This window comes from Leptodactylus fuscus, chromosome 5, assembly GCF_031893055.1.
Source record: "Leptodactylus fuscus isolate aLepFus1 chromosome 5, aLepFus1.hap2, whole genome shotgun sequence".
Classification (NCBI taxonomy): domain Eukaryota; kingdom Metazoa; phylum Chordata; class Amphibia; order Anura; family Leptodactylidae; genus Leptodactylus; species Leptodactylus fuscus.
Genome location: NC_134269.1, coordinates 46,236,623 through 46,252,267, shown reverse-complemented (window position 1 = coordinate 46,252,267; position 15,645 = coordinate 46,236,623). Strand labels below are relative to the sequence as shown.

The following is a 15,645-nucleotide window of genomic DNA, read 5'->3' as shown; positions in this document are numbered from 1 at the left end:
GACATATGCTATAGAAGCACTGCTCACACTAAGAAAAGAGAAATATAATCCCATAAATATTTGGTGTGAGCACCCTTTGGAGGAGGAGGCGTGGAATGACCAAAAATGATAAACATGTGTAATGCTATTTTCTCACTAAGGGACTCAAGGTGCAGGAAGCATTGTAAAGTTAGTGGCTGCCATACAGGTGCTCAAAGGTCAGTTGTTTTACAGGAAGGCAATTTACCTGCCAGTATATTTTTGGCATGTGGGAGGAAAGACACAAAAATGAGGGGAACCTAGACTCCATGCAGATATTTCTCGTGGTCAGATTCACATCTAGTACTCCATTGCCGTAATGCAACATTGTTAACAGTGAGCCACCGGGCTGCTAGAAATGAAGATATGGCCTCCATAGAGCCCTGATGCTAACATCATCCAGTCTGAGATTACATGAAGAGACAGAAGGATTGGAGGAAGCCTACATCCACAGAAGATCTGTGCTTAGTTCTCCAAGATGGCAGGAATAACCTCCCTGCTGAGTTTCTTAAAAAACTATTTGCAAGTGTATCTAGAAAAATTGATGGAGGCAAAGAGTGGTTAATGGACTATTTTGTTCATTTACAAAAATAAACTATTAACACTTATAGGTCAAGACCTATAAGTACCTGGGTGTGCTCCTCAATAATAACCTGGACCGGGATGCGCTGCACAGAAAGGGTCAGAGCAGGCTCTCTGAGGGGCCACTTCCTAGGGAATTTTTCAACTCTGTGGTAGCATCAGCCATCTTCATCAGAGTGGCCTGCTGGGGTAGTAGCATACCATCCAGGGATAGAAATAGGCTTGACAGGCTGGTTAGAAGGGCCAGCTTTGTCCTGGGGAGCCCTCTGGACCCAGTACAGGTGGTGGGTGACAGAAGGATACTGTCCATGGTGAGCTCCATGCTGGAAAACAACTCCCATCCCATGTATGAGAATGTGGCAGCACTGTGCAGTACTGTCAGTGACCAACTGCTTCACCCCAAGTGTGAGAAGGAGTGCTATTAGAGATTCTTCCTCCCAACCACGATCAGGCTACATGATCTACATCAGGCTAACCGAAGATCACTCTGCACAGAGAACTACATGATCCTGAGTCCTTCTTTTTTCTTCTTAGTTGCTATGACTCCTAGTATCTTTTATATCTGCTATGAGCTTGTATGTGTTCTTTCTTGAATTATATTATTATATTACTATGCTACTGTAGCACATTGAATTTCCCCATGGTGGGACTATACCCTGTGTCAGGGATGTGTACATGATTCTCTTGTCTTATGGGTTGCTGGGGATGAGGTTGAGCCATATCATGAAGGGAGTTCCTCATACACAGTATAATACCCACCTTAATGACTACTACAGCATATTGTCCCCTATGTGCTCCCATTCAGTATAATGTCGACAGGTTCCATGCTTTAGAATGACATTGCCCCGAGCCCACACATTACAGAGATCCAGGGAGTGAGTGGTGACTATGATTATAAGTTGTTTGGCGGTATAATATTGTTTCATAGTGCTGAGCAACTTTTATGTGTTTGTTGCATCATGCTTTTGCGGGGTGCGGCTGACCTCCATTTTGGTTCATGCACACCACCCACCTGTCCAAGGCTGATTTTAGTTAGAGCATAATATAGGTGACCTACACTCCCCTAGTCATTCAGAGGCTATCTCTACCTGGCCATTGCCCCTCTAAATCATCATAGCAGCTGGTCAGGGTCAGTTTTTACCGAAAAACCACATCCCATGTATATGCCCTTGCACTATACATTATGGTCGCCCTATTAAAAACCCAACATTTCAATGCCAAGTTTCCCAGTAATATAAGATTCAACTTCCCATATTTATTCTGTACTCCGAGATCTGCTGACACTATCGTCTTCTGTCTGCAACTTTCAGGGATGGGATACTTCTGGCATCAGACACAGATGGACTCCGGAGTCTTTAATAATCATTACTGCTGTTCATCTGATATCCTTCCAGCAGCACTAAATGCATTAGCTATTAATCAATGAGTATTAAGTAAAAAAAAAAGTCTAGATTGTTGTTCGCCATGTCTGCAGTACGTCAGTAGAGAAAAGATCTATAGCAGCAAAGACAAATGCTTCACGTACCTGACATGCAGTAAATGGTTTAATCCTCCAGAGGAAGGGAGGGATGTCGAGAACAGAAATCTGGATGCTGAAGGTATTCCCCTTGAAATGAAGCAACTTTGGTTCTTCCAGCAGCTGTCCACCTTGATGTCTCTCATCAGAAAGCACTTCCTACAAAAGGAACAGGAGAAATCAATAAGAGGATGAACCCATAGGGTTTTATAAGGTGTTTGAGTGGCATTTGGAATAATGTCTTCTTCCTTGGCGAGCGATATTAAAATGATCATAAAATGAATATAAAGACAAAAGAATAAAGCTATTAGTGTCAGGCTTGGCCACATTTTACTCCGGCTGTCGTTTTGCTGTAATGGAATGCCGGCAGAATCCTAATAACTGGCACACGTATCTCTGATACACCTCAGCATAGACTGCATCAAGTAATGGCTGGTTACAGTGTGACAAACCGTGATATGCTTCTTTATTTGACATATATTGCTTTATGCAGGTAGGTGTAGCAGAGATGAATTTGTGATTTAGCTGTGTAGGGCTGCAGTGTTTGTGTACCGTGACAGCCCTTTAGATAATGTAATGCAGAAGGTATATACTGTATGCTAACCTGTAGAGTGTATACCATGGTAACATTATGACTTATGCAAATGGGAAGTCATCTCTATGGGCTCGCGTGGGTGGTATTTGTTGTGGAAACTTTGCAGTAAATCTACTCAAATGCACACCAAATTGTTGCTGCAGATTATCCTGTGGATTGTGTGTCATACATTGTGAAAAATCTCAACGTTCTAAAAATGAGCATCCTCACTAGACTCCTCTACTCCTCACTAGACTCCTCATTAGACTCCCCTACTCCTCACTAGACTCCTCTACTCCTCACTAGACTCCTCACTAGACTCCTCTACTCCTCACTAGACTCCTCATTAGACTCCCCTACTCCTCACTAGACTCCTCTACTCCTCACTAGACTCCTCACTAGACTCCTCTACTCCTCACTAGACTCCTCATTAGACTCCCCTACTCCTCACTAGACTCCCCTACTCCTCACTAGACTCCTCACTAGACTCCTCTACTCCTCACTAGACTCCTCATTAGACTCCCCTACTCCTCACTAGACTCCTCTACTCCTCACTAGACTCCTCACTAGACTCCTCTACTCCTCACTAGACTCCTCATTAGACTCCCCTACTCCTCACTAGACTCCCCTACTCCTCACTAGACTCCTCATTAGACTCCTCTACTCCTCACTAGACTCCTCATTAGACTCCTCTACTCCTCACTAGACTCCTCTACTCCTCATTAGACTCCTCACTAGACTCCTCATTAGACTCCTCAACTCCTCATTAGACTCCTATACTCCTCACTAAACTCCTCTACTCCTCACTAGACACCTCTACTGCTCACTAAACTCCTCTACTCCTCTCTAGATACTTCTACTCCTCACTAGACTCCATTACTCAACAGTAGCCTCCTCTATTCCTCTCTAGACTCCTCTACTCCTCTCTAGACTTTTGTACTCCTCACTAGACTCCTCTACTCCTCTCTAGACTCTTGTACTCCTCACTAGACTCCTCTACTCCTCACTAGACTCCTCTACTCCTCTCTAGACTCTTGTACTCCTCTGTAGACTCTTCTACTCCTCACTAGACTCCTCTACTCCTCACTAGGCTCCATTACTCCACAGTAGCCTCCTCTACTCCTCACTAGACTCCTCTACTCCTCACTAGACTCCTCTACTCCTCACTAGACTCCTCTACTCCTCACTAGGCTCCATTACTCCACAGTAGCCTCCTCTACTCCTCACTAGACTCCTCTACTCCTCACTAGACTCCTCTACTCCTCACTAGACTCCTCTACTCCTCTCTAGACTCTTGTACTCCTCTGTAGACTCTTCTACTCCTCACTAGACTCCTCTACTCCTCACTAGGCTCCATTACTCCACAGTAGCCTCCTCTACTCCTCACTAGACTCCTCTACTCCTCACTAGACTCCTCTACTCCTCACTAGACTCCTCTACTCCTCACTAGGCTCCATTACTCCACAGTAGCCTCCTCTACTCCTCACTAGACTCCTCTACTCCTCACTAGACTCCTCTACTCCTCACTAGACTCCTCTACTCCTCACTAGACTCCTCTACCATTTTCAAATGGTCCCTGTCATCCTTTCAAAATAATTATTCTCCACCATCCAGAAAGCATTTGCCAAATTTATCTGGGCCTCAAAAGCCCAGAATAACCAAATGGGTCATAACAAAACCTAAACAGCTAGGTGGCCTAGCCCTCCTGGATTTTTATACAATGTTACCTAACAAGGTCACTGTTCATATCCTAGATTGGCACCATCCGCTAATTCCAAACTCTGGGTTGCCTCTGTGCTCTCTTCCATTCATGTTCCTTTCATGGTTGCTTTTCAGACACTCTGCCTTCTAAACCTCTTTTCATGCCCCTTCTTCATAATATCTCGTGCTCCACTAGCTTGCCTCCTACAGGTTATTTTCTGTTGTTTGCTGCATTGTACTTTGTGACTCGTTGCTCTGCTGCGCCAGAGACTATGACCTCTTTCCTTGTCCCATACCCTCTTGTCCTCTCCACATGCATTGTACCTCCTTCTGCCTCTCTCCCTTTATCCCTACCCTGATACTGTAATGGCAGATCTTTTCATATTTACATTTCTGTTGTATGTTATTATGAAAACTTCAATAAAAAACTTTAATGTCCAAAAAATTGTTAAACATCAATAAAGGACTGAAATAGAGAGGAAAATCCACAATGACTCCATGACCAATCTGCAACTGTAGCAAAATTTACACTGAATTTACTGCGACGGAAATTTATACACAGTGTGGGTTAGAATTTTTTGCCTGGTCCTGCAGATTTTACTTAAGAAAACATCTGCTACATGTGTTATACTTTAAGGGCTAGTTCACACAAAGTCTTTTGGCAGTGGATTTTGACGCAGAGTCCACCTCAAAATCCACTGCCAAAAATGGTACCCATTGTCTTCAATGGGTACTGCTAGTAGTGGAAAAAATAAGCAAGCTGCTTTATCTTGCCGCAGATTCAGCAGCTGAATGAGCCATGGCGTCCACGGTGTGCGCCTCCGGCCCATTCATTTGGGCCTAATCCAGAGCAGGATGCCAGTGCACTACACCGGCATCCCGTTGCGGCTGAGTACACACAGAATTCATGTAACTCCACGTGAACTAGCCCTACTCCATGCAGCAAATCGCTGCCAAAAAACACTGCGGAAAATACTGTGGTGGAAGCGCATCATGTTTTTTTTCGGAAGCCTTTTCACAGAAAGTCTGCTTTCTTCTTTTATTATACCTATGCAGAAAACGCCAGCATTTCCATAAATGTAACAGACATGCTGCATTGTCGCAACGCTTTACAGTTTACAGTCTGCAATCCAGTTTAATGGTATGTACACACTGATCGGATATGTTACAGATATTCTGCCATGGAATTGTGCAGTGTGTTACAGTAACAGCAAAGCGGATGACATTTTATAAAACTGACATGCGTTGTGCATTTTCAATCCGCAGCATTCATTTTATGTTGTGGGATTTCATCCTAGATGGTTTGCTAGAAAACAGAAATTATTATTATTAACTATTAATTCACATAAAAACCACATATATGGTGTTGTTGTTTTTTTCCATTGTTGGATTATTCTGCATAAAAACGATGTCAGTCCCATCAAGACACCTTTTTTTTATTTTATGCTTACTTGTATAGCGCCATCATATCACATTATCAGTCACTGCTCCATATAGGGCTCACAATCTCTATTCCCTATCAGTATGTCTATGGAGTGTGGGAGGAAACCTACACGGGGAGAGCATACAAACTCCTTGCAGATGTTGTCCCTAGCAGGATTCACTACAGTGAATGTGCTTGGTGTTGCGGTTCAGTCCCATTTACTTTAATGGGACTGAGGTGCAAGCAGGCCAAGCAACCAATGAACATAACATCTCTGATTTATATGAAGTATGGCAGAATCAGGCCTCGTTCACATCTGCGTTGGTAATCTGTTTGGGAGTCCACATGGGGACCCCCCGAATGGAATACCAAACGCACTGGCAAGTGGTGTGCCAGTGAAGCACATGGACCCCATAGACTATAATGGGTTCTGTGTGCTTGCCGCAAGATCTCCGCAGGGAACATGTGGAGAGGAAAGAACTTCACAATCTACTTTTATTTCTGCATGTTCCATGCGGAGATCTTGCAGCAAGCACACAGACCTCATTATAGTCTATGGGGTCTGTGTGCTTTCACTGTACACCGTTTGCCAATGCGTTCGGTATTCCATTCCCCATGTGGACTCCTCGAACGGATTACGAATTCAAATGTGAACCAGCTGATCAGTGAGGATGGCCGGGTGTCAGACACCCCTCCATATGATAGTGACAACCTATTCTATAGTCTCTCGAGGAACATGAAGATATACTTCTACGCATTATATGATTGTTCATTGACAAAATAGCCAGGTTCACCCAACATCAATCTAATAATATGGTGAGCTCTAACCTTAGGGTGCTCAAAGTTTCCTAACAAAGGATTTATTAGAAGGAACAATGGAAGCAGTTTCTGTGGGATACAATCTGCCAACAACAGGCATATCCTATGTATCTCATAATTTATACAGAATCATGCGTATTAGGCATATTATTTTCTATGAAAAGAAGCATGACGTGCCCATGGGCATGCTTGCCAAATGTTACCAGCTCAAAGGTACAGCTCCAGCTATAAATGATTTGGCTCCGAATGCGTTCTTATTTTTCAGAGTCGACAGGCTGCAAAATCAAATTATTTTTTTTGTTGCTTTTAAGAGGAAGCTGTCACCGTGAATCCTTATTTCCTATTTACACAAATCTCTTGTTCTTGGGCATGACAATTTATAAAATCCTTGTAATGAAATTCAATACTTGAGAAATGATGGTCACTGTAGACCAAAGTCCAGTAAGAAAATGACCGCACAGTATATAGGCTTGCCACTTCTAGAAATTGCTAGGAATGAGGCAAAAAGTGTGTTTAACTCATAAAACTGAGTTATGTTCCAGTAGATAGAAGATATAATAAAGGGGATGTGCACTTTTTGCAACCACTTTTATTACTTTGTTCCAATACATTTCAGGCAATGAAAGGAAGCGACATGACTGCAGCATCAGACTACACTGGGGGTATCTTTGTAGTCTAACCATCTGCACAGATGGTGGAAACACAAAAATGGCAAAATATTATAAAGCCAGATTTACTTCCATTTTAATAAGAACATAAATTGTTGCAAAAAGTGCACAAATTCTTCATGAGTAAAGTGAACTGGTATAGGTGTGAGGCTATACAGGAGAGTTGAGAGAATCTGTAGAAAATGGGGAGAGTCCCATTGTGTACATGGTCTATAATCCTCTACAATCCTATCATCTACACTGAAGATCTCATACAGTCTTGATACTATATATCTATCACCTTTAGGTTCTGCTTACACAAACATCATGGTTTCCATTATTGGAGCCAAGACAGTTATGAGGGATGAATAGTATAGTATAAAAGATCCTAATTAGAGATGATCGAGTACTGCTCGAGTACTGATTGAGTACTACTAGCTGTTCGAAGTTAAGATTCGATGCAGAACCAGCGTTGATTGGCAGAATGCTATATATTGCCAATCAACGCTGGTTCTTCTCCTACCTTTAGAAGTCTTCTCCGTGCAGCGTCCCCGCGGCGTCTTCCAGCTCTTCATTCACTCTGCCAGGCATCGGGCCTGGTTAGAGCCGACTGCGCATGTCCGCTTGTAGCGTGGGCATGCGCAGTCGGCTCTGCCAAGGCCCGATGCCTAGCAGAGTGAATTCAAGGCCGGAGGAGGACGCGGGGATGCTGTGCAGGGAGAAGAATCCAGCCCGAATGTTGCCTACCCCTGAAACAAGCATTTCCCCCCATAGACTATAATGGGGTTCGAAACCCCGTTCAAACAGTCGAACAGTGTGCGGCTGTTCGAATTGGATTTCGAACCCCAAACATTTTAGTGTTCGCTCATCTCTAATCCTAATGTATCCTCTTGACTTCTAAGGCTGAGGGTTTTCTGGACCGCATTTTGACGTGGAGGCCGCCTCAGAATCTGGCATCCAGTCACGGCATTACACTCCAGATTAAGCCCAAAAGATGGGCATAGTTGAAAAGGAGTGTAGCACCACGGATGTCATGGCAGATTCAGCTGCGGAATCTGCGTTAAGATAGGGCAGCACGCTACTTTTTTTCCGCGAGCGGCAAAAAAACGCTAGCAGAAAAAAGAAATGAATGGCTCCCATTGAAGTCAAGGTGTTTTTTGGAGCTGGATTCTAAGGCGGATTCTGCGTCAAAATCCGGTCCATTTTTCCCTCCGCATATTTTGTGCGGAAACCACATGGACCGCATTATAGTCTATGGGGTCCGTGTGGTTTGTTAGCTAACCAGTTTTTAATGCATATAGGTTTCCATTCGGGGGTGCCTAAGCGGACTGGCCAAACGGAATGCCAAACGTAGATGTGAATCGTGCCTAATGCTGTTATCTTTCCAGTGTACTGAATACAGTGCTAAAAGAAGTGCATAGGACCTTGTGTTTTATACTGAGACTAGAGATGAGTGAACACTATTCGAAACAGCCGTTTCGAATAGCACGCTCCCATAGAAATGAATGGACGTAGCCAGCACGCGGGAGGTTAAGCGGCCGACCGCCGGCAAAGTCTGCGTGCCAGCCGCTTCCATTCATTTCTATGGGAGCGTGCTATTCGAAACGGCTGTTTCGAATAGTGTTCGCTCATCTCTAACTGAGACATATTGTACCAAATTCCACATGAATCCATCAACAACAAAAATATACAAGCTTCAATAAAATATAATTTTATGGAGCTATTGGACAACATCTGCACGAAGTTTGTACTTTGTTTGTGTAGGTTTTCACCAGTACTCCGCCGTACCTTTGGCCGGCGCCGCATACTATGTTAGATCTACTGAAAATAAAGTATTATTCATCACAAGAATGGATCATAGTGTGAAATATCAATAAAATACAGCATCATATGGAGCAGTGTATAGCAGAATATGGAATACCTACGGCTTCATACAGTAGTACGAGACCCCAGGGACCCTATGTGTACTTCACAGCCTCCTATATGACTCAGACATGTGTATAAGACCTAAGAATCAAAATGTAACACTGAGGACAATAAAATCGGATATCGCTGAACTCTTGAACCCATAGTCCTTAATATTGTAAGCTCATCATTCTGATTCCAGATCTCTAGATAATCTTTTTTTGTTGTTGATTTTTTTTTTTCTTAAAATTGACTAAAAAAAGCAATTAAAAAGCTGAAAATAACACTTCCTGCGCCGCACGGTAAAGATTGCGTAAGTCTAATTAACCTCCTTGTTGCTTTCGTACCCGACTTGTGCAAGGTAATCACCGTGTATTTGTTTCCGTAGCTTGCAAATACTATTCCTTAGAGCCGAAGCTATTTTAGGGGTGAAGACAGCTGTAATACATTACGCCTATCCCGATATTGTCAGGTGCTTCTACCGTACAGGTATATAAAAGATACCGCAAGGAAGAACTGGAGCAGCGTCTGCCTGTAGGAAGGGACACGTCGCATCAGAAGCATAGATCATTTTCGGAAAGTGAGAAATTGCTATGTTTGACACTCTCATTTTATTATAAGAACAAAGGCAGAGGAAACGCTTTGATTTGTCCTTCATATGATCAACCTGATGAGACTGAAACTTTGTCCTTTTGTCTCCGATTAAAATGAATGCAATTTGCAGGCTGAAAAAGTGTTCCTTCTCCGCTTTCACAGTCTGTGCTCTCTGTACCATCTCCGATTATTATACCGCTGCTCAATTTTAGAGGGTACGGCGAGGAGGACATCTTCTTGCTCCAGAAATCTTTCCCATTGCTTAATTTTAATGCCTATTTCTACTTCCAGAGTATAAATTAAACAGGGATCACGAATGTAAGAAAATTGAGAGCAGCTCTGTGCGCGACAGTGTATAAGATATCAATCCCATCTACAGGGTGACCGCCGCCATCTATACACGGGGGGACATCATGTGTGAAGAACCAAAATTGCAAGGCGTGTAGTTTATTAATGATAACATTTTTGCATTGAGGAGTAGGATTCCACCCTTGCCACACAGGGATGGTCACATTATTGTAGGTTTTTTTTTTTCTTTCTTCCTTGGCATCTCTTCTATGAGAAACACAATCCTGGAAAGAAACCCGTGCGGCAGCAGAAATCTCATTTGCAAATTTTAATCACAGACTCGCTGATATAAACTGGATGCGGCCTCATTTGAATTGCACAGTGTGAAAATTTGCTAAAATCCATGTGATCCTGTGACTTTTCAAGCTGTATACGGCTGGCGAATCTTGAGTTGGAAGGAGAAATAGGCTTTGCGTTGTGTTAAGTGCTGCTAAGTAGTTAGCTCGCTTATTGGCTTCATTCACCTCGCAAACAGTATGTGAATAAGTGAATATGTCAAGTAGGTCGCCAGACAAATGCAGCTATACATCTGCCATCGAGTGCCGAAGAAAAACATATCCTATGGTGTGAGTTTTGTTTATATGCTAGTCTCTCTGGATATATATGTTTTAATAAATATCTGAATCTTTCATGAAATAATTCTAGAACATCATTACCATACTTTGCATTCTGATCGTCCTCTGTTATTCCTTCTAGAAATGTATGAATAAATTGACAACTAGGTGATACAAGTTGGAGAGGTGTCTGCAAACTCTCTAACTGTGCGATACGTGCTGTGTGTGTCACACTGTGCCCCCAGCTGTCAGTTTAGTAAGAAAGTTCTAGAAGGAATGAAAGAGGAACACGCAATGCAGAGATATTGGAAATGAAGATCCAGAATTGTTATTTCCAACCAACTCCTCTGTTTTTCCACAGTCGGACTTTGACACCTGCTCTGACTCCTTTGTAAATGGCTAAAAATCAGTGTAAGCACGGGTTCACACCTGTGCACGGTCTCCACTTTGCAGGTTTCCGTCTTCTACCCGAGAAACTGGACCGGAGATGGAAACCAGCAGTCAGTTTGCAAAGTATCCGCCTGTGAGCGTCTTCTGGTCTCCGCAGCGAAACCGTTTTTTTTTTTTTTAACCAGACACAAAGTCGGACATGCAGGTCTTTGTGCCCGGATAAAAAAAAACTGTTTCGCCACAGAGACCAGAAGATGTTCCCGGGCGCTCCCGGGCTGGCACTGACTGCCGGGTTTCTCCAGTTCTAGTTCTCGGGCAGAAGGCAGAAACCCACAAAGCGGAGATCGGGTGCAGGTGATAACCCGCTCTAAGCCAAAAGTGGTAATGAGGATTGATTTCCTAATAAAGAAAATAAGCAATAAACTATGCAGCTAATGAATTATACAATATTGATAACAGTATACAAAATAATATAATTAAAAATCATTTGATTTTGAAGTTGGAGTCAGAATTGGTAGATTTTTTTCTGAGCCACTCCGACTCGACACTAAACTTGCCCCAACTCTGACTGGATTCAGACTATAAGGTGACAATGATCGACCATGATTGAATAGCACAGATGACACATGGATGACATCAATGTTCTGCCTGTCCACTGACCGAGCCTGCACAGCTCCAGTCATTGTGGTCATTGAGCACAGGCCACAAAAAGGACAGGAATAGGTTGTGTGTTTAGAGCCTTAGAAATGAAAACATGGCTAGCATACTAAGGCCTGGTACACATCTGCATTGGTAATCTATTTGGGGGAATCCACATGGGGTCATCCTCGTAACAGACTACCGAACACATTGGCAAGAGGTGTCCAGTGAAAGCACATGGACCCCATAGACTATAACGGGATCCATGTGCTTTCTGCACGGTCTCCACACGGAACATGCGGACAGAAAGGTTCTTCATGATCTACTTTCCTGTCCGCATGACTCGTGCGGAGACCAAACGGAAAGCACATGGACTCCATTATAGTCTATGGGGTCCGTGTGCTTTCACTGCACAGTGCTTGCCAATGCATTTGATAGTCCACTCGGGAGTGTCCCCATGCGGATGTATACAAACGGATTACCAACACAGATGTGAATAAGGCCTAATAGTGCACACAGTCATGTGCATGAGACCTAACTCCCATTACTAACTGTGAGAACCTGCAACAAGGTGGGGCATTTTCCTTTTGCTACAGATCCCAGCTTCGTCATCATACAGTTATGTATACATTGTGTTCTGGAAATAGTACCAACAAGATTTAAGGCTTTTAGTAGAAGAACATGCCAGTTAGGACCAAGAGTTCAGACAATAAAGTTTCGGGCAAAAGAACCAAATACCACAAATGTGTGATAAATACAGGAACCCTTACCTGGAATGCACATGGGGTATTGTCAATGCAGTAAACCCTCAGGTTATAATCCAAGGAATTGCAGGACATACAGCCAAAAACAGCTACTTTAAGCTCCTTTACCGCACAGTCCGTGAGAGGTTCACCCACCAAAGCATAAGTGCCAAAGCTGTCCATTAATATATGGCAAGCAAAGGGATCCAAAAGGCAGTAGAAGGAAGTGGTTTCATCATCGGTAGACATGACTTCCTGAAGAGGAAATGAAGAGCTGGTGTCAATTGTCTAATTTTCTAATTATTGAACATACATTATGGTCATATACAGTCATAGGCTGCATTCACACAGAGTAACGTTGGCGTTTTTTGTGCTTATTTTGGCACATAGCGCCGCGTATACGCCGCGTTTGTGCCAAAATAAGCACAAAAAACGCCAATGTTACTCTGTGTGAATGCAGCCATACATAGTCTTATATTATCAGTTTCTTTTACCCTTACAACCATGAGCTGAGAGAAGGAGAACTTTTGTTAATCTACCCTGCCCTATAATAAGTAGCTACTTGGCATACACCGTATAGTGTCTATAGGGTGTCTGCCAACCTTTCCGAGTGTCCTGCAGGATTACTGCTATATCAGCCCCTGTTCCTTTGATTGATGAGAATGTCTAAAGCCTCATGGGCCCTGGTGAAAAAATTAAATTAGGGCCACCTTACATAACTCCTCACACTCACCATCCCCATCCATACTAGCAGCATTACATATCTTTTTGTTCTTCTACACTCAGACCAGTGTGAAGACTTGTACACAACATACCTGTATACATAATCTTACCATTATTCCTAACCACAGTCAATGCCTCCACATAATCAGAGACTTTTTGGCCCAAAGCCTCCCCCACTGGATCTCTCCCTGACTAAATACTGCTGACCCACTAATATTTGTTGCCAACAAAAGGTTAATTTTCTCCTTTCTGACAGTGCGTGGCTGTGCATTATCAATCTTCTTCTCCATTTTTGATCCCTGCACCATTGGACACGGATCAAAAATTTACAGTGTGCAAATTTCCGGCCATCAAAGAAATGGAGATTTAGAAAGAATTTTAATGTGGTTAGGGTGACTTGTGCCCCTCCCCTTAACTTTTAGGCTTGTTTATAGCTGTAATCACCCCAACCCCTATAGCTCCAGCAGAGAATTGTTGCATGCATAGTGTGTTTTCCCTGATGGGAGATTAGGTATCCTCTTTGGCGTCATCTGCTTTCTTATTGATCCCCAAGTGGACCCAAAGAATGGAAAGTCGAGAGCAAGTGTGAATCTAAAGTAAGCTATGCAGAGCTAGTGGGGATTAATATTGTGGGAAGGGTTTCTAAGTATAAAGCTTGGCAGAAAGTTCCTTTTAGGCTAAGGCCCCATGTAGCAAACCATAGCAAAAAAGTCCTGCATGAAAAACAATGTCGGAAACCGCAGCAGAGACTACCTGGGGGATTGTCTATAGTCACATAAAGTAGGGCTTCATTGGAGTGGAATGAGCAAACCAATTGGATATAATTTTGTGTACTTGCTAGTTTTTGCTTTCTTTTTTTAGATGCCTAAAAGATGGCTGCACATTTGCACATACCGCTTCGTTTGTTGGAACGCGTTCAACTCTGTAGGCAATAATTTTTGTAGGCTACACAAAAAATATTTATAACATAGCAACCAAGTGGAAAGAATGATGTTGTGATCGTAGACTACTGATGCAGAAAAATATTACCTCGGCGGAAACATCAGTGTATGTGAGATAGCTACAACTCATCATTCCCTATGTGGATAGCACATACTGGAGATATTCTGCAAGTCAAAGTCTTGTACTAAGACATTAGATTTCTGCAGAAATGTTTCATTATTCTTAATATTTTTTTACATCCTTACCATGCGCTGGATGATTTGTGCTCTTTCATGACATTTCGATACATTAAAGAGAGTCAGTCACCAGAACCCATGATAGCAACCCAACACCACAGACGCATAGATAGTATAGGGTAACCATAGGGTAACCTAAATCAAAGAGTGTTGTGGCCATGTAAAACAGTGCCTCCGATCCCAAAATATCACCAATTTTTTTAATATGCAAATGGATTCGTTAGAACAATGAGGGCATTGCCACTTACCCCTTTGGAGCAAAGACGATGTCTTTGTCAAATCAAATTTGGGACAGATTCTCTATGAGAAAACACCATTTGATTCAAGTAACCTTAACCTATCTATCTGTGGGTTGGGTTGCTGTGCTGAGTTCTGATGACAGACTCCCTTTAAAGAGATTTTTCCATTATAAGCATGTATGTCCATCTGTGCTTGATAGAAATGGGTTCTACCTAAGGAACCTCCACAGCAGCGTAACTAGGAATGGAGGGGCCCGTGGTGAACTTTTGACATTGACATGCCCCCCCCCCCCCAACCGACACCGACGACCTCGACCGACCCCCTCCTCCACATTCCTGCGCGCTCTATTATGTCCCTTAGTGGCCCCTGCACACAGTATTATGTCCCTTAGTGGCCCCTGCACACAGTATTATGTCCCTTAGTGGCCCTGCACACAGTATTATGTTCCTTAGTGGTCCCTGCACACAGTATTATGTTCCCTAGTGGCCCCTGCACACAGTATTATGTCCCTTAGTGGCCCCTGCACACAGTATTATGTCCCTTAGTGGCCCCTGCACACAGTATTATGTCCCTTACTGGCCCCTGCACACAGTATTATGTCCCTTACTGGCCCCTGCACACAGTATTATGCCCAATAGTGGCTCCTGCACACAGTATTATGTCCCTTAGTGGCCCCTGCACACAGTATTATGTTCCTTAGTGGCCCCTGCACACAGTATTATGTTCCTTAGTGGCCCCTGCACACAGTATTATGTCCCTTAGTGGCCCCTGCACACAGTATTATAGCCCATAGTGGCCCCTGCACACAGTATTATGCCCAATAGTGGCTCCTGCACACAGTATTATGTCCCTTAGTGGCCCCTGCACACAGTATTATAGCCCATAGTGGCCCCTGCACACAGTATTATGCCCCATAGTGGCTCCTGCACACAGTATTATGTCCCTTAGTGGCCCCTGCACACAGTATTATGTCCCTTAGTGGCCCCTGCACACAGTATTATGTCCCTTACTGGCCCCTGCACACAGTATTATGTCCCTTAGTGGCCCCTGC

General features: G+C 43.3%; 1 protein-coding gene across 2 annotated transcripts in view; it reads right to left on the bottom strand.

Moving 5' to 3' along the window:
- Positions 1–15,645, bottom strand: part of UNC5D (unc-5 netrin receptor D) — a 562,375-nt gene that overhangs the window by 36,428 nt on the left and 510,302 nt on the right. For both annotated transcript variants that reach the window (XM_075273020.1, XM_075273019.1), the window contains exons 12-13: positions 12,481–12,708; positions 2,126–2,275 (exon numbers count right to left, since the gene is read on the bottom strand). In XM_075273020.1, the coding sequence (XP_075129121.1) occupies positions 2,126–2,275; positions 12,481–12,708 (378 nt within the window). The remainder of the gene's footprint in view (positions 1–2,125; positions 2,276–12,480; positions 12,709–15,645) is intronic.